Raw genomic sequence first — 20,767 nt, forward strand, 5'->3', positions numbered from 1 at the left:
CTGTCAAGAGAATGAATGCTATTACCTTTAACAATATTCAGCAAGAAGTTATTTCAACCAGCTTTGATCTTTATAGTCTCTTTCTGGATAGGGCAAGACACAGCAACATGCCTCACATTTAGAAAGTAACACATAACTGAGGTTCAAAATGCAGTATCTACCTGGCCTAGCCTATGTCTGATTGGTGGTAGGACAAGCACTCCATAATTTCGGGAAGTAAATCAACCTGAAGACACTATAAACACTGGCTAAGTAGTCAGGCATAGCCTGTACGAACCTCTATACTACCCCAGCCACAGTGTATTTTAGAACAACGAAATCTAGCAAATGACAAACGCATGCTACCAAAGCACTAAGAACTTAATTCACTACTGTGAGAAAACATACTCAGAAAAGCATTTTGCAAATCCAAATGGGTAAACAGCTTTAAACTCCCTTCCAGCATTTCTGCTCACCTCTTTATGTGGCTCCATAATCACCGTGACACTTTTTCCAGTGACTTGTGCAAGTACCTGCAATGAATGCATGGCCTGTTTTCTCACAGTAGAGTTTGGAGAAGTTACTTCTCGAACAAGGTCATGTGTTACATGATGGAAAGACTTTTCCTGTGCTGCTAGGATTTCTTCTGTTTTTTCTTCATCTTTTAAAGGAGTTGCACATCTAATCAAAAGCTGTTCTAACGTGGTCTTTGCCATAGCAACTGCTCCATTGGAAACCTAAAGTATTATAGATCATTTTTATTAAATAAGTACAGATCTAAGATCAGAAATCTACACACTACTCATCAATGAACTTGGCATCTGATTTTGATCAATCCTCTGCAAATGGCTAAAACATATAAGCTTAAACAGAACACGTATTATTCAACTAGTCTTCCCACCAATCATTCCAGAACTGTGAGCTGCAACGCAATTTCATAAACAAACTCAGGCACTGGAACCCTTAGCAATACTGTCACCATATGATTCACAACTGAGAAAAGGTCAAGCAGCTGACTCTCTAGGTATCTATAACTACATACAGCTTTTTTATAAGGTGAACAGCTTTCAAACTAGACACAGAAAGAAGAAAAAACCACAGTGTTTTTCATGCAAGTGAGAGCAACTCTAGTGTTCCTTCACTGATCTGAATGTGACCTGTACATCTCTACGCTGAAAGAAGCAAGTGTAATTCCAACAACTTTGGCAAAGTTATGTGGAAAAAACAGATGTAATTTCTAACTTCGTCTTAAGGTTTAAGTAAAAATTACTAAAATTCACTCCTATCACAGATACAATACATTCTTAAGTAAAATCAAAATTAGCAAGAGTTCTTCTGTTCTTAAATTCACACAGATTGGTTTTTCCCCCCCTCTTTATTTGATATAATTCATTCATTAAATACCTCTCCAGTTAGATCCATCATAACAAAGAGAAGCGCCTTCAGGAAAGTCTGCTGGTTCTGGAGGACCCAAATTAGCGGCAGTCGTTCCATAAGAAATTTAATTGACACAACACCTCCTAGTTTAGCATACCAAGCTTGTTCATAACAGCAAGCACATAAACGTTCCACAATATATGAAAACAAGGGAAGCTGACAAGCCTGGAAACAAAGAAATGTGTCAGTTTGCTTTTTCAGCTCACTGGTAGTCTCCAAAATTTTAGAAGCAAAATTCTATTAGCTGAAATTAGATCATCTAAACATATATATTTAAAACAGAATATATTACCCTTTCCTTTGAACCCAAGATAATACTCGCAACATCAAATATCACTGCTAGAGCCACCTCTCCAATTTTGCAGAGTTCCTTCTCCTCATATGCCATGCAGATTGCTATGGCATCAATAAGCACCAAGGGATCCATGCCTTTTGACCCATTTTCTTCACTATGAAACATGGCTGTGCTAGGCTGGCTTCCAACCTGGTAGCACTGTAGCAAAAAAGGACCTGTAATTTGTATTGGGGGGGCAAAAAGGGGGAGAGAGATAAAACAACGTATATTTCAATATGAACAGTCTTTCAATTACATATTACTACTGTTCTAACTAGCTCATGGCAAAACCAGCAAGGACTGTGTCTATTTGCATATGAATGGATTGTAAAGCATTCTTCACACTTTGAAGAAAAAAAATTATTACATCTACTTGTATATTTTCTTCTATGCACTAAACTATGCACTGCAAGAAGATTTAATTAAAATGAAGAAGCACAAAAATTCAAGTTACGTTAATGTGACAACGAAGTGTGATATGCTTATAGTATGTCTTTTCCCAAATTACTTGTCATACAGTACAACTGCAAACAAAAAGTTTTATTCATAGATATGAGCCACAGCAGCGCTCCAACTTTTACTTGGTTCCTCTGATGGTCCTCCAATACCACAAGTAAAAACAACCCAATTAAAGACCATCTGCAAGAGTAACTGTGTATATCAAGTTACACAAATGCTCTGGAAATATAAACTGTTCCAAGTTGTAATTATTTCATTTGCTGTAGCATTTTAGAAGTATTTTTAGGTTACTAATTGTTTTTTAAAACTTGCTTAATGTTTTTTTACTGCTCAAAAGAATTACAATGTAATTCAGCCATCAAACAAAACACAACGTATCTACCCAGAAGCAACTGCAATATCATGACTTTCTTAAAACAAATTACTATTAGAAAAAGTATAAACTTTTCCACCCTCTGATGACAGTCCACACAATCTCTATTCCACTTACCACATTGCTGAGCAACTGCCACCATTGTGTAATGGCGGATTAAGCTGGCTACAAAAGGCAGAGCGCTAGGTCTCAGGTCTTTGATGACTGCTGACATGAATGCCCCTGTCAATGCCTGTTCAAACGTTTTACGAGCTGGAGTATCCTGGGCTTTGTACCGATGTGAAATAATCACACTGGGTATGGACTTCTCAGTAAAGCTGAAAGACAAAATTAAGTTTGCTATAATCCTAAACTGCAGTATTGGCAGCTCAACCATGAGCACTGTCAAGTACTTGATTTTAAGTTTGCTCTCGATATCTAAATTCTCACCTCATGTTGTCCCCTCATTTTGATAGAGCTAGACCAGTTCACTTGGTCCGTATTAATTTTGTCAGCCACTGGTCTCAAACATGATGGATAGCTCAATTTCATCAGGAACATTTAAAGCAGTGGTTCAGAAGAAGCCATGTATATTACAAATAATAGGTATACAGGCATCACACTGCAACTCAATTACAGAATGTCATTTTCAATATTTTGACATTTTTCCCTTTTTTAAAATGACATTTGATTTTAGTCTTGAAAGATTGAAACATTACTTATCAAATCACTGCCCAACAAAACCTATTCACTGCAAAGCTATATTTACGTCAAGTCTAACAAGTCCAAATTATAAAAGCTACTATACTTTAGTTACGTACACTACACTGCAAGTCAAAGTCAGCACACACTTTGTGGGCAAAGACGTCAAAGTTGTCTAAAAGCAATAAACTCAATAAGTAACAATGACTAAAATTGTATAAGATGTAAAAAATTTCCATAAAAAGCCCCCACACTACGACAAACAAGGTTATGTGTGTGACTACGCTACAGTCTGGTCACTAAACGAAACTGAATTTTTTATCTCTTTCACTTTAGTAAAAAGTCAGATGAACACACAAAATGTCACAATCAATGTTAATCTTTAAACCACAATTAAGCACCAGAATATTCCAACTACTTAAATAAAATAAGCTAAAATTAATTTAAAAAATTTTTAGAAGTCTGATCATATGTAACAGATAATACATTGGACTGTGATTAGAGGAAGAAAACTAAAGCATGAAACATTAAAAAATGTTACTGGCGTTACACAGTGTGCTGACAAAACCCCTCTTATTGCGAAGTCCTGCAGTGATCTAGAAGGTAGCAGGATAAACCAGTAGGTAAAAATCCCATGAAGAATGCACTGCCTAGACTAACCACTGTATCTATATTAAGTTGTTCTAAAGACACTATAAATTTTACATACACATTTATGTTTAAAGAATTGTCATACTTGGGATGCGCAAGAAGTTGATATAATGCGTGCTTATTATCATCCAGGCTCATCATAGCTACTAAAAAACACTTGATTACTTCCCATGCTTGCCTCCGGTAATATGGTTCTGTGTTAGCACTCTTCAAACAGTCCAGAGCAGTCTCAATTGCCTATAATGAAAACAAGACAGGCAGTAACCAAACACCTCTTGTTCTTAATATTTACAATTAGGTGATTAATCAAGGGAACAGCATCTTTAATACATATTAAAAGTAACTAAAAATTAAGAAATGCAGAGAATGCCTGAGCGTGTGGACTGGAAACTATTATGGCATGTGCTGTGCTTTTATAAATGCAAAGTTTCAGGGCAGACACATTTATTTCTGCAGTCAGAAAGCATTTGAAGTCATGAGTGAGTTACACCTTCATTCTCTCTCCCCACCTCAAGAAAATTTTCTTCACCTTCCCTCCAACAATAATTGCTGTTCATAATCCCCATACACTGCAGGTATACAACGCATTTATACACATATATAAATGGTATCAAAAACTGTTCTATCTTACAAATTACTTTGTTGTATTTTTCCATGCAAATTAAGAGCCACATCATACATGATGAAATGTACCTGTCAGCAACTTCTAAACACCGTTTACTTAATGGGAATAGCACTCATTTTCCTTTGCAAGATTTAATACATTTGAGAATTCAAATAATTGCCTAAAATATGAAAGCAATGAAAATGGAGGGTACATCTTTCTGGAAAATTTCTATTTTGCATATATATAAACACAGCTAGACACTTTTTATCCTTCCCCCCCCCCCCCCCCCCCCCCCAAAAAAAAGGAAGAAATTAAAAACAAATGAGACAAGCTTTAAGTTTAAAAAAAAAAAAAAAAGTTTTGGAGCATGCAAAATAAGGAATTTCAATACTTGATCAACTGTTAATAAAATCTAACCATACATGCTTGAAGAGGATTATGCAGAAAAAGGCTTTCCTATAAAGTGGGCATTTTCCTTCTTTGAAAGTAAAACTATCTCTCTACTCACTGACTTAACTGTCATCCCATCACTGTTTGAATAAATTTATCAGCACCTCAATGAAAAGAACAATGAGTTTTACACAGACCATAGAAGTCTACCAAAGCACTGAAAGAAAACATAGATTTCTCATTTTCACTTTATTCCACGCCTTTCAATTTGACATTTCCTTTTTATAGATACAAAGTATTCAACGGATAACACTGTCGGTCAACACCAAGAAGCTGAAGACTGTTCCATATCATTAACCAACATGGATGTATAAATACTTCAGAAAACTTGGTTTAAATTAAACCTAGCGGGATAGGAAAATGTCAGCAATTACAGTATCTGTATGTGTTCAAGTCATCAGTTTCAGTACAGAGGAGCAGCTGATCTGCATTTTAAATATCATTTTTCCAAGCTGTTTTTAAAGCCTGTTGGCTGTATGAAGCCATAGAGAGCCAGCTGCCTGTAAAGAAAATTGTTTACTATTTTCAGATCATACCTACTTATGAAAGTGAAATTGAAAAGGTACGTATTAAAACTACAGGCCAAATTAACTCAGATCCAGCTTCACTTTCAGATCCCAAGAGTTAAGACACAGATTAGACTGCTGTAATTAGTGAGACCTAAGTACTTGTGATGCATTGACGTGGTCGGATGAAAGCCAGTACAAGTACCATGTGGTTTTGCAGCTCTAAGTGGTACTTACCCAACCTAGAGACAACAAACAAAACCAAATCTCTGGAGTTGTTACAATAATCAACTCTGAAGAATTTCTACAGTAAGTTTTTGGTACGCTTCAAAAAGAAAATAGTGAGGTTTTAGAGTAGATTTCTGCTCCTAATCTAAGCAATACACCAAAAGTTAGGAAGGTGAAAAAAATGCACAGAAAGCATTTACTTGTGCCACTTTAGCTCCCTATCCTATCATTTTGTAAAAGTGGAAAAGCATGTTTAAACCTATTATTTCGGGGGTGACATATAAAAAAATGGTTTAAAGGGAAAATAAAGAAAGCACAAGCTGGCAAGCTTCTGCTAATTTTGCATGTCAAAATGAAGCAAGAAGTTAGCGTAGATCCACCTGCCTTACACAGAGACTCTCAACTGAGCATTATGTGGTAAAAATGCAAAAATCCTCTTTGCAGTCATTTCCAAAACGTTTTATCCTTTACCTGCCAAGTAAAGCAACTCAAAAATTATTTGAAACAAAAACAAAAAAAGCATAAGCGAGTTTAGATTATTTTTCTCCATTACAACATAGATTAATTAGAAATCTCTTTGTCTAACTGAAGGAATATTAAAAAAAAAAAATCAGGTATGCAAGAGATCCTAAAACCTACTTCTCAATTGTGTAAATTCTGTAATACAGATATTCATTAACTCATATCTGGAACTGGCAGACATACCGCATATTTTATCAAGGTTTCAGAAGCAAACAAGCTTCCAAAAAGTCTGTAATAAAAGAAAATTGAGTAAAATAGTTTCTCAGCACAGAAAATAACTTAAGCCCTTACCTTTTCCATTGGGAGCTGAATGGATGCTTTACAGTCTGAAAATTCAATTGTAATACTGGGTCCTTGAATTTCTGTGACTACATATTGTAGTTTCTGCGATTCCTTTAACATCTTCCTGTTACTTCCACCAAATTTACCAAGTACACGATAAGCCACATGAGAAATACTGTCTGCAGGATTGCGCAGTGTACGCCACAAAGCCTGTAAGTATTTTAAACATTACGTGGTCAGGCCAGTCACACTTCATAATTTTTCAAGTTGTGATGTAAAAAAAAAAAAGTCAAGGAAAACACTTATTCTTATGTCTGGAACTGATCCTGCATAACCCCCAGAAAATATTTATCTATATTGAATAAAAGCAGTCTCAATTTGCAACCAATCAAGTGCTTTGTAACAAGGTTGTCCTAAATGCAGTTTTAGATGAGATTACTGTGATCGGCTACAAAATCTTTGCCACACTGAAATGAAGTTTCACATTTATGGCTAATATTGAACAACATTAGGAATTCTTAAAAAGAAAAAAAAAAAAAGCAGGCCAGTTAAGGCCGAAGTGAATTAACCTCAAAATGCTAGATTTTAAATATAAAAAGCAAATGAAGTAAGTATTATATTTAAAGGATAAAGCATATGCAAGCACTGTATTAGGGGAAATAGCCACATTTAAAACATTGTTCCAAATTTCAACCACATCATCTTCACTGTATATATAAGACTTCATATAGCTGTCAATCATGACATGCTGAAGGTAATTACTTTTCTCATTTTTAAAAAAAATTAATGAACTGTAATCATTTTCTGTACCAGCTCATCTTAAACATAGTAATACTCTTGCTATTTGAGTCCCAAGTCTTAAGTTCAACCCCTTAACAGGAGATATAGAAGAAATTATTAATTCACTTTTAAATTTCTCAGAGTTCTCAGTTTAGCAGCACAACACCAACTGGCCTTTTACATACAATTCAAACTGTATGGTTCTCATGACAGAGTTTTCAAGTTTTTATAACCAAAGGTTCACACACATTTCTAATAATATTTAGCAAATCAATGACCTCTTGTGGTCTAATAGGAAACCACACGTTTACCTGCATTAGCTCAGCTCGCACTGGCTGAATGTGATCATACAGAAAGTCTGGCTGCAAATTATCCACACACAATTCCAGAGTTCTTAAGCCTTGGCTAACCAGGGTCTGAGATCCATTCAGAGCTGACACCAAGGGATCCATCAACATCGGCAGATAAGGCAGTAATGAGCTCAAACGAACTGGCACAGTGAGGCAGAGCTCTACAAACAAGTCTTTCATGTGTTGTTTATGAAGGCCACTTTGCAACATATTAAGTCCTGAAAATGATTGGTAGTGTTACACACTCAAAGGAAAAAGACAGTCCATAGCTTATTGTTAAAAATTTGTATTTCCTAAATTCAAAATAACCTGACATCTTTAAATTCTGTAAAGCTTATAGCACTCTAAATAACATATTTACAAAATACAGTATCATCCATAAATATAACTTACATCTAAGGATGTTATGCAGCAAATGCTTTTGCAGGTACATGCATACACAAAAAAAATCATCTATGAATATTCCAAAATTTAATATTAGATTCAATAAAGTAGCATTTGAATACAGGGGATGAAAACCAGAAAAAGATTATTTGACCCAAACCTCAGCCTTGTTATCAACAGAAAAAAAACCACACAGAACAAACTGTTTTTGAAGTATCTGAAATCCTGAAAAGTAGCATTAAATGAGTTCAAGTACATTCACTGCCCCATACAGACTAAACACGTTCCCCAAGTTATTTTTCTCCCCATCCAGATTTTATATATTTCATAAGCCTAGCTAGCACTTCTACAGCGACATATATTTTACATAGTGATTTACAAGTAATATACATATTTGCTAACTACAATAAAAATTGCCCCTACAGCTGTAGATGGGAACCACAGAATTGCACATTCCTGGCATTGTTCCCACCAGCTTGTCCTCAGGTTTAAGTAGTTCTCCACATTTCCTTGCTCACCTTCAGTACCCCTGGAACACAGTCCTTACAAGCACAAATCCTCAATTAATCAACCCGATTGTTTTTTCCATTTCTTTTTGCAAACTGGCACTACTTGTGTTTATTATGCACTTGCAGGTGCACTGACACACCCTCAAGTACAGAACCACCAGAGCTCATCTGTAAGGTCCTCCCCACAAAACTAGTGATGGCCTGGCAACACTGCTTCTCCTATTACTCTTACCCCTCAATGCTTTACGCTAACAAAGCAAAAAATTAAAAAAAAACAAAATAAAAAAAACAAAAAAACAAAAACCCCACAACCAACCAAAAAAACCCAACCAACAGCCCCACAATGAAAAGCAGAAAAACAAGCAGCAGAAATTGTGAAGCAGCCAAAACTATGGAGCCTGAAGCAGCTGACAGTAAATGAAAACAAGCCACATTGAAGATAATCAACTGCTAAGCTCAAAATAAGAACCTACTTATCAGGGTTAGGGCTTCAGTTTGAGGGTTTTTTAATTACATAACATAACTTTATTACTACTATTTACACAAAAAGATCAGAAACTGGGGAAGGGAAAGAAGGTATTGCTCTACCTTGCAGTAAGTTTGGTAACAGCGGCAAGAATTCTTGATATAACAGATCGTGACTGCCTCCTCCGATAGATCTGAACAGTGCTCTGAGCAGCAGGAAATAGTTGTAAGGCTCTTTGGCAGTCTGTGCAAGTTCCATAGAGCTGTTCACAATCTTGTGCAAATGTGGCTAAAAAAAAATAAAATATGCTTTGAGATTAAAAATGATCGATTTTATCATCATTACACTGTACGAGTTTAGCATGAAACAAGTTTTTCAGATAAAAAGCCTTCCGCTATTCCAAGTACTACAACATATGCTGATTTTATACCGCTGTTGAAGAATTGTTGAAAAGTAAACCTGTATTTGAACAGTATCAAGAACCTAGAGCGCTGTTTAATTAGTTAAACCCTGCTTTCATATTAGCCAAATGATCAATTCTGCTTGCTACTTCCAGCAATAACTTCATTAGAACAACGAAACATACTGTAAATCTGACACAATGAAAAATATTTGCTCCACAGAACCTAGGGACGTGTAGCAGAAATCAGAAGAAGTGTCAGAATGACAAGAGAAGACATTTCACAATATTAATTTACTACTGATCTATTTTCATCACTAATTCTTCATTTTCGTGAATGCTAAAATTTTACTTTGAAAGCAAACTTTTACAAGTAAAAAAACAGCTATGAAACTGGTGGCCTTCAAGAACAGAGGACATCAACAGTTTGCAAGAATCATTAAAAATAATTGATAAAGACAAGGATTCCCACGGATCAGGGACAAACAGTGACACAACGCTGGATTTTATTAACATCCAAAAGCTTTCTATACTGCTATGCAAATACTGCAAATAGCCTTCATCATTCAGTTAAATTGTCTACCCAAGGCCCGTATCATCAATCCTGTGGAAGCAAAACAAAAAAAACACCACCCCAAAAAAACCACCCACAACAGAAGCATCAGACTGTGAAGGTAGTAAATCGCACTCTTTACATTGAATTTGCAGCTTATAAAATCCTAATGACCTTGATTCTGATGACAAACTAGAAGAATTTAAGCAAGATTATATGAATATTGGTTCATACTACTTATGAATATTCCTTCATATTACTTTTATCTTTCAAAGAATCTGGAAACTAGTAGTCCCTACTCTGTTCTGCACAGAAAACTGAACTAAACTTACTGTTAAAAATCATTCAGCACCGAAACAATTATCACACAGTTACCTGTATCAGAAATTTTAAGTTGGAAGAAGAGAAATAGAGAGAAATTATGAGAGAAGGAGCAGCGTTCAATTATTTCTGGATATAGGCAGCTGTTACTTTTATGATTAAAAACACACTAGCTTCAAGCTCAGTATTTCTAACCTCACTGAATGATGACCTCATCAACATAAATAGATCCTTGGAATACACAGGCAATATGTTGTCAATAGAAAAAGAATAGCATTCCTTAACCTAGACTTCTTAAAAGCACAGAAGTAACTGACTCGAGAGGTACATGTCATCGAATATGACATGAATGAACAAGATTCACGAACACACAAAAAAGTGATTCCAGTCTAAGCAAAAGTCTTAAATTAATATGGAAACAAAGGGGAAAAAACATGCAAGGAGATAAGCATATCCTGACCATGAAGTTACACAGGTCTGTGGTAATCCTAATCAGGCCACAAGCACGTATCAGTCATTTATACTCAGAATTAGTACGTCACTTTATAGTTTCAAATATGAAGCAAACGTTCACAGAAACCATCTCATAAATAAGGCAATGTACTGGGCATTTGGAAAAAATGGAGATATATCACTAACAGTGGTTCAAACATGAAAACACTATAAAATGTTAGTGTAAAACAAAATTTCTTCACACATCTGAAGAACGTATTAAGTCAAAACAGATTTTTTTTTTTTATTTTTAACACAAATGACCTTTACCTTCAGCATTTGTTCGTTTTCAGCTGCAAATAGTGAAACTGAGCCAAAGACTAACTTGAACAGCTTGAGATACAGATTGGAGAGTTCCACATTAGAGCCCATTTCTGGCAGCCGATCCAGAAGATACTCTACCAAAATCGTTGCAAAGAGGGCAGAGGTAGTAGGGTTTGCCAAGAAGGAATTGGCAACAATCTGTAAAAGGAAACCACAAGAGTTATTGTTGCTGTAATGAAAAGAACAGAGGGATAAATGCACTACCAATTTAAAACAAAAAACTAAGACAGATTTCTTTCCCCACCTCCACCGCTACCCAAGTGATTCAGGTTATTCTCAATGGAAAACAAACATGCATATTACTTAGGTATTCAAGTTTAATGTTTATTATAGGACTCGTGTTCTGTAAAACTGCAGAACACTAACACTACCTGAAGAAAAAAAGAACTCCACAATGTTAATACTTTTCAAGAATAAAGTCCATTCGTATCTTCTAAACTGAAGTGCTCATGTTTGTATTGCATCATTTAATCTGGAGAGTTTTTGAAAACCCATCTTTACAAAGTATTTTTATAGACTGCTTCAAATCTTGCATGCTGATTTCAACATTACCATTTATAAATCCAGCCTTGTGTACTTCCAAGGCATAAGCTATTTTTTAAGTGCTCTTTATTATCATCTGAAAAAAGTAAACAAAAACATAATACCTGGAGAGCATAGTTTTTTGAGATTCTCTCCACCATATAAGGAACAGTAGTTTGAAAGATTTCTTTAAAAGTTAAAGGGTTCATCATTGTGAACACACCAGCAAAATGCTCGAGAACTTCCTTCTCCTCTTTCATTCTGACTGTCTGACAATTTGCTACTCGAACATAGGTCTGTCCATTTCCTGCTATTTGGACCTACAGCAATTGAGAAAACACATATATTGGTTACAGAATTTGAATAACTTTTCCCCCACTACTCTTAAAAAAAGGTTTTGGAAAAACCTGATATACTACAGGTTTCACATGCAAGCCCCATACAATTAGAAGTTGGGCCAAGAGCCAACAGTGACAATGAAAATATTAAAATAAGAGTTTTCCGCACAGATTTTAAAACCATGAAGTCAGGGTGGAAAACAACTACAGCAGGAGATATCACAGTGCATTCCTAAAGTTACGTAATTCCAGATCATGTACATTGGCATTTCATCACTACTTTAACTACAGAACATAAACACAGCCACGTGAATGCTTCAACTGATGCAAAAAATATCACTTTGAAGAAAAGATCTAATCCGCTATGTGAAAGACCATTTTTTTCCAGTCTAACCTGCCTGCATAAACACAGACAATAACAGCGTTAAAAAAATAATTTATTCCTTGCAAGCAATAAGTACTTCGAAATTCATGAAATTTCCTAATAGCTGTGGTCCTGAAGTTGAAGATTTAATGAAAATATACTACATGTGAAATTTGTCTTCTAGCTGACAAACAAATCCTTATTAAAAGATCTAACACACAGTAACTGTATAAATAAGAGTGCTATGCAGCCAGGTTACATACCTGATAAATATCTAAAGCTTGCATTGCATATTTTACCAGTTTTATATATATTTGAGTCTCCTTAGGTTGTAACTGCTTATTGGGAATGAACTGTGCTTCTGAAAAAAGATAAAGAATAAGACAGTAGTTAACCATTAAAAATACTATTTGCTTTCATGCTAGGGAGTTTTAACTGTAGAATTACAAAAGATAAAAATAATTAAATAGATGCAGTTTTACCACCAGGAGCTTTGCATGATGTTATGCCCCACGTGATTGTCTTGACACCACAGACCAAAGTTTTTACCAAGCTTCGACAATCTGTGACCTGAAATGTCTGTTTATCTTCTTTTTCTTTCTCCCCTTGTTTTTCAAATACAGGTACTGGTGCAGGGGCCACTGGAGTGGCTGGGGCAGGAGATGGAACAGGAACAGGTGCTGCATTTGCTGCTGTTGGTACTCCAGGTAATGCGGCTTCAGCAGCCCCAAGTTCAGACTGTGGCTTGCATTTTTTAAAAATTACAGAAAGCTGGTACCGTGCTATGGTGTGGAATTTCAGAACAAAAACCTAAGGCACAAAGAGGGAAGGGAAATGAAAAAGCAGGGAGGGGGAAGAAAACAAAAAGTAAGTTTCTTCTTCAAAAATCCTTCTGAATTTAGTAATACTAATACTTCAATTCAGCAGACCAAGACCAGTAAGATTTATGACCATTTCTGAAGTCATTCAGATCACTGCAAACATTGTTGATACGCTTAAAGTAGTTTGCTTACCTTTAACAAGTTCCAAGAGTAAAAATATTTGCTGAAAACTAGTAAAACCATCAACTACAATTGGATCTCTCTACAATTCCACTTAACTTAAAATGAAGAGCTATCTGAATACATTTTTAAAAATAAGACTTAATATTTCAGTCTAAAAATGTGTACTATTAAGCATAAATGCCTCAAATTTTTCAGACCTATTTGTAACATGTAAGATGTATTCAAAGATGTATTCATTATAGGGTTAAGTTTTAGTTTTATGCAATATATCAGATTTAGAAAGCAATAATCAATCTTGCAGAACAGTCTCCCAACATTCCTGCCACTTGGCCAATACTAAACAAGAGACATGTTGTACAAGGTTTCAGTTCAAAATTTTCTGTACTTCCCAGCTTTTAAAGTCTAGATGTACTCAGCTTGCTCAGATTTTTCCCAACTACCACCACAGTTCTGTTCACCCCCCTCTTCCCTAGATGTATCTTCTCTGAATTCACGTATTATTACAAAACGAACACTTGTTTATCAAATAAAAAACAACTGTGCAACACTACAGATTTTTTTCAAAAAGTAGGGGGAAAAAGCACAAGTTTATTTGGAAGACAACCCTATGAGAAAGCTACTCCAGTACGAGAAATCTGGAATAAAGGTCCCATTACAATGCATATTATCCAGATTTTTCACTTGCACTGTCACTTGTATTTTGCATTTAGGATGAAAGCCATTCCCTAAACTACTGCTACCTTAAGAAAAAAATAAGTTCACAGTTAATACCAAATAATCTGAAAATTACTAAAATGACTAAATCTCTTCCCTGGTGCATTCAGAACCACAACAGGCAGTCAATGACAGAGAAGCATCAATGATGCAGGGGATCCACGACATTCAGAATTCCTACATCTCCCTTTCCAAAACAACCAGCCATACAGCTTCCTCAGTTATCTTAAAGCATTAACACCAGTTTGATTTAGATTTCAAGCCATGTTCTCGCATCCCAAAATGAGATTATTAAATCAGTATTTACCCTAGAAGTGTTTTACTCTACAATTGAGTGTATCTTCATGTTATGGCAGAAGAAACACTACACAATCTTTTTCCATTAACAACCTGGCTACAGCAAACAGGTATTGCTTCACTTGCACTACACCAGGGAAGCCAGCTTTTCAGGTGCATCCCTGATTTAAGAAAAAAAAAAACACAAAAAAAAGCCTCCATATAAGAAAGATCCTTAAAAAGGATCTGTAGATCCTCAGAGTACAAATATTTCATGTTTTACACATTGTATTGGGCTATGCCAAGGACCTGTGAAATAATCCTCTTTCAGGGTTTAAAAAAAAACAAAACACACACACAGAAGGCATTAAAGAATACCTTTCTTACATACCCTTAAGCAGTGGTGGGGAGGGAAGATTACAACTAAATTTTAAAAGAAAAATTTAAACAACAATAACAGTTAAGCTATCCCCAGCATCACAGACATCGTTTCCTTCTTTGAAAGAAGTCATTGAATGAATAAGCTGAGTTGGCAAAGCATCTCCCCTATACTTGAGAGATGGTCCCTGTTGCACAGCATTTTAAAAACCCTTCTCTGAGGTACTAAAATGAAATACAGTATGCAGACTGTTTCTATATACTCTCATTTCTGAAGAAAGGAGAAAGTAAAATGAGATTGGCAACATACTATAAAATAGGATATTCAACTTCTTATTGAATGTTTTAAATCAATACCTCCAGCATTCTCATGAGGATATCTCTACCATTTCCATTTTCCTGTTCACTTTTGGAACGGATACAGTCTACCAAATTTAGCAGAAGCTTGCACGACATTGTCTGGATACTGCTAGGCAAGGACTCATCATCAATGTTCTTGGCAAATAACTGGACAGCAAGGGAGAGATCGTTGAGTGGTAAATGCTGACGGACATGATGTACCAGGTCTGCCAGCGTACTATATGCAAGTGGTCTATCAGTAAAAACAAGAAATGAAGAAAACACATTGAGGACAATTAAAATTGTTGTTAATTGGACTTAACCAATAATTACTGCCCAGAGCTATTTCCAAGATTCTAAACCCAGATTTTCTACTTTTTTTATATGCAAATCCAGATCCCACACGGCTTTTACAATTACACAAGAGAATTATAACCTGTAAAATCTAACCAAAGATGCATTCATTGATTTATCCCACAACACTGATATTACCTCTCTCATCTTTCTTCCCCCACTGCTGAACATCCCCAGCACATATTTTCATTTACATACAATTAAAAGCAAATTAGTGTGTTGTAAGCCACATTTTAAGCAGTGTTGGTAAGCTGTTTCACAATTAACTGCTGATGATTCTTCATTTCAGAAGTAGTTACAAAACCTGATAAATTTTTAATATAATTTCTTTTCAAATACCAGGTTTAAGCATCTAGCAGATACTACTCAATCTAATACATGTTGTCAATAAGGTACACTTGATACTTCAGCATGAGGAAACAATTCTGCCAGTTCATATATTTTAATTTGGTCTGCAAAAGCACCTAAAAACTAGTACATTTGGAGACACAGCAAGTAAGTATACTCCTCATTTTTTTTTTTTCAATTCAAATGAGTAAGTTTTAAGGTACTGATTGATAAAACAGTTTAAAATTTCATTCAGATTTTACACTGGACACAAGATGTATTTCTTGAAATACTGGGAAGATACTGAGTTGATTTCACTGTGACCACTGTTGTGGCTGTGCTCTGTAATTCAAAACATGAAATAATTTTCATTCACCCATTTATCTCATTTTGCCCTACACTCACACTACCATGCTACGCCATCAAAAGTGTTAAAGAACCACCACTCTTTACAGCAGCAGAAACCATTCGAATATTATGATCTAATAAAATTAGTTATTTAAAGCAAAGATTTAGGACCCTAAAATGTTGGTAAACCTTGAAAGAAACCAGCTGCGGCAGGCACTCCAAACTTTGTCATACCTCAGTGTCTCTCGGGCAGTGTATCCAGAGCCAATTAGTATAGATTCATCAAATAGTTTGTCCATACATGGAATAAATTCTGTAATTTAAAAAAAATAAAGAGAAAAAAGAAAAAGCAATGATTGGCAATGAAAAAATGATTGGCAAAATAAATAATCAAAATAAGATAGTTAAGCATTAAATCATGCAACTTAGGTATTTATACCTAAGTCAGAAAAGTGGTTTTATTATAAAATTCATTCCTGAAGCTTATAAAAGGCAGTGTCAGTTACAAGGAAACTTTAAATTAACCTCTTGTGACTACGAACTCCACTGACACTTGCCCCTTGAGTACACAGTACACAGGCAAAGCCACAGCACTGATGTTACAAAAACAGTTACATCTGGAAAGAGAAAAAAATGCTTATTTTCAACTCTGCAGAAATTTTAAAATGTAACAAATGAGCTACTGAAAAGGACAAGTTTGGGCAACACTGTACAACACAACTCAATTTTGCCTGGCATCTTATACAAGCTCTATCCCAAAATATAAGGAGCAACTTGCAGCAACATGCAACTTGGTGTCAAGGAACAAAAGGAAGATTTCAAAAACAAAATCAAGTGGCAAAGCAAGACCAAAGAGGCATCTGATTTTTAAATACAGAAATCAACAAGTTCATAGAATTGATTAGGTTGCTCTCCCCCCGAAGGCAGATGATGGAAATGACAGGACGGATTAACTGCTCCCACCTCCAAATAGCGCAAGCTAAAAATTAGTAAAAAATAAGCAAAAAGACAAATAAAGACAAAGAGGAATATCCAGCAGCCTCCATTCTCCACAGATTTCCAAACAATAATAAAGATAAAAATTCATCATTTCCTGAATGAAATCTGAAATAGACAAGGAATCAGTGAGGTCTACTTAAACGAAAAGGACAATATAGTAGCTGTCTTTGCTTTAAGAGAATGTGACATTCTGCAAAAATACAGAGGAAGAGAAAAGGAGAGCACTGGCACTGATTTTTGAGGAGGGCAGAGATCTGAAAGAATTACAGTGGAAAAAGCAAATTAAGAATGGGAGCAAAGATTTTGGATGCAAAGACAATCCATTATTTTACAACGCAACCACCACAGCAGTCATGATGTGGGAATAAATTCAGCCATAGCCAGCAAATAATACTGTGGAGAAATAAGGTGAGTCAAAAAGATGGTTGGAAAGGAACTACCTTTGATCATCAAACCACTCTGAAAAAACAGTCTTAGATGCACTAGTGTTAGCAAAGAGATTAAGGCACAAATCCTGACAATGAAAAAAAGCAAAGGAAATGCAAACTGAGAGTTTGTGTGTTGAACACATTTAACATTCATATTCCTGTGCTGTGACTCCTAATGTGAGCTAGCAAGAGAAATTAAAACAAAGCAAGCAGTAATAGTTTACACCAGACCACTGATAGAACTCTCCTTAAACTTTGTAACTTAAGAATATTTTGCACTGAAATTAAGAAATGGTCACAACGTTCAGTCGTTAGAATTTCAGAAACACCATACAAACCATTCTAGCTTTTTGAAATGGACACGTCAGTAAAAATTCTCAAAAGAAATGGCTTAATATGGATGAAAATAGGTAAGTTTCTAAATTCAATTTGAATTCTATCTTCTAAGCCAGGTTTTAAAACCTCCATCTAATATTTATGTACACACCACATTTTGCTGATATTCTTAGACAGAGGCAGTCTTTGCAGTGATAATAGTGGAGAGAGCGAGTACAGTTTCACCTCCACCCTCGCTTTTAGGAATCAGAAGCAAAGTTCCACAAAACACATCACAGTAAGGTACAATGGCATTATTTGTCAACTCTCAATCAAAACAGAAGACTCAGTCTGAAAGATTCTTTCACTGAGAACAATAATGCCAATGGCAAGACCCACAAACATGAAACACTCCCCTTAACATTCATGTTTTCAAATAAGTTGCACTGCACCAGCAGAATGACTGAAGCCTGATCTTCTACAGCTAGCCAAAAAATAACCAAAGAAACAGCTTTCCATGTGACCACAATACTAAATCCCAGAAGTAGGAAACATGCTATTTTGTTAGTAAGCTAACACCACCTGTAAGGCATCACACTGCTCCATAATTGCTGTTAGCAGAAGAAAAAGAAAGGGTACCACCCAATAAAGATGAAAAGATAGAAGTTAGTACTTTACAGAGTACACTCATCTCCAGTTTTGCAATTCTGCCAAAACAGAACATAGCCACCGAACTTGGTTAATTCAAGCACACCAAAAATGGCTTTTCCTCTGCTAGAAACAAATACTATGAGCTGAATCAAACATATGGCATCAGGTTTTGACAAAACTACTTCCACTCAGGTTAACAGATCAGTATTTTAAAGTATCCATATAATTGTAGGAACAATTACAAACCAACACAAATGTTTATCCTCAAATGGCAATTACTTGGAACAACAGATACTTGGAAAACTAGAAAAGCTACTCTGCATACTGCTGGCAGACTGAACATCTTATTCAGATGATAATTTTTTTAAAGAAAAAGAAAAAAGACAAAACAAATATCACACACACCCCAAAATAATCAAATGTATGTAATAGTCCAAAACAAGTAATAAGCAGTATGTCTCTTAAATACACAGAAATAGTTGAAATCTTTCCAGTTTATAGATACATTTTTAAAAATAAGTACTACATACGGTTCCTCAAGTCTGTTGTCAAGATGTGCTTAGCAGCAATCAGAAGCTCCTTCCGAAGGTGTGCTGTTTCAGCTGGACAGTTGGAGAGCAACTGCAGCATTCCTTTTACCATTTGCTGAGAGTACTTAGACACCAATTCCTATAACAAAAAATAGCATGAATACAATTATTACGACATTATATTTTAAAGGTTTGCTTTTTATTTGCAAAATAACATTCACGTAAAATTCACTCATTTCTCTTTAAGAAGTACTTCTAAAATCAAAATACAATAGCCATTCCATAGGTGCCCAGGGTGGGTGGAATGGCACATTTTGAGTTTGCATTCACATGAGAATCCTTCTGAAAGGACAACCAAGTATAGCCCCGTCTTCAGATCTGCTACACAACTGCTCTTCCCTCCAATCCCCGATGCACTCATGGTGGTCACTTGCCTACGATTAAGTTAACTAGAGATCTATCTGTTGCACTAAGAGTAATAAAGTTAAAAAAACACAACCTACCTGGTAAATTCTTATGATGTAAGCCAAAAAAGACAATGTTTTAATTTGAGCAGCGATAAAATCGGCATACAATTCCTTGTTGTAAAGTTTATGTTGCCTGAAATAAAATTGAACAGTGTTTACAATTTTGTTCCTCCTTTTTAATACCTTCATTCAGAAAATTCACAGAAGTTTCAAATTACATCACCTTGTAGTGAGGCTCTTGCTTCATAATGGAATAAAATCATCATGGGAGAGCCCATTTTCAACAAGCTCTCTGCCATTCAAATTCCCAGAACCTTACGCTCTAAGTAGAAATGCACAGCCCTGAGGCAGCCATACAATTTTCAACTTTCTATAGAAAGCCAAGCCAATACATTAGCATCAAACATCTGGCTCCATTCCCCTAACTAGGGCAATTTTTTTCCTCCAAGCAATACACCCTCCCACAGCCTTGTCTGTCTGTCTGTCTCAAGCTTCAACCACTTATTCAGATTATTCAGGCAGACAGGGAAAGACAGAGATCTTACTCTTGCTGCCCTGCTCAGCATCACTTGCTGCTCCTTAGAAACCTCTCTGTGAAGCAAGAAAAGCAGCACCCGTCATCTGCAACACCACAAGGCTCTACCTAAGCTATGCGTTGGAAGAGCAAAAATACTTGCTGTTCGTTAATCTTTACTATACCACCAGTGGTGTATCCCAGCTAATATGATCTCGTACTGTCAAGAGTCACATACTATTTCTGGTAATACGGATTTCTGTCAGAAACTATAAAAACTCTACTATTTAGAAATTCATTTAAAAAAAAGCATAATCAAATAAAAAATTGGCATCTTCTGCACAACTATGGATTTTATCAATGCCATATAATGGGAATATTCGAATTTGCCAATTACTTCGCTTACAAAATTTTGACAATTTTAAGTCAAATAATCATTGCTACTTTTGAGATTAAAAGCAGTAAGACTAAAAGCAAAGATCAAAAGATGTAAGACAAAAATATTTTGGGCAATAGTGCATGGCACATCTAAGAAGTTTATCCCAAATATCATCAAAACACTGTTAAAACGCTCTTACCTTGCTTGAGCAGAAACCTGTATTATAATAGTGTTCATAATCAAGGGCACAAATTCAGCTACTACATTATGAATATTCAGTTTGTAGAGCTTAAAAAAAAAAAAAAAAAGAGGTATAATTAGAGAAATTTACAAGTCCCTTGCAGTCAACTTACTTGACAGCTAACAGAAAAAATGACAAAATCTCAGCAGCTCATTTTTAGACCATATTTTAATCCCAAAAATATATTGCGT

General features: G+C 35.5%; 1 protein-coding gene across 1 annotated transcript in view; it reads right to left on the bottom strand.

The window, feature by feature from the left end:
• The window catches only part of TRRAP (transformation/transcription domain associated protein), a 96,955-nt gene that overhangs the window by 67,348 nt on the left and 8,840 nt on the right, over window positions 1-20,767 (bottom strand). Inside the window, 17 exon segments of the mRNA XM_055707531.1 lie at window positions 456-716; window positions 1,384-1,581; window positions 1,709-1,926; window positions 2,700-2,899; window positions 4,000-4,151; window positions 6,519-6,719; window positions 7,601-7,857; window positions 9,121-9,286; window positions 11,035-11,226; window positions 11,736-11,930; window positions 12,576-12,673; window positions 12,795-13,122; window positions 15,042-15,276; window positions 16,287-16,365; window positions 18,976-19,114; window positions 19,479-19,575; window positions 20,535-20,623. Of these exon segments, the coding sequence (XP_055563506.1) occupies window positions 456-716; window positions 1,384-1,581; window positions 1,709-1,926; window positions 2,700-2,899; window positions 4,000-4,151; window positions 6,519-6,719; window positions 7,601-7,857; window positions 9,121-9,286; window positions 11,035-11,226; window positions 11,736-11,930; window positions 12,576-12,673; window positions 12,795-13,122; window positions 15,042-15,276; window positions 16,287-16,365; window positions 18,976-19,114; window positions 19,479-19,575; window positions 20,535-20,623 (3,105 nt within the window).

Source organism: Falco cherrug, chromosome 4 (genome assembly GCF_023634085.1).
Source record: "Falco cherrug isolate bFalChe1 chromosome 4, bFalChe1.pri, whole genome shotgun sequence".
Taxonomy (NCBI): Eukaryota; Metazoa; Chordata; class Aves; order Falconiformes; family Falconidae; genus Falco; species Falco cherrug.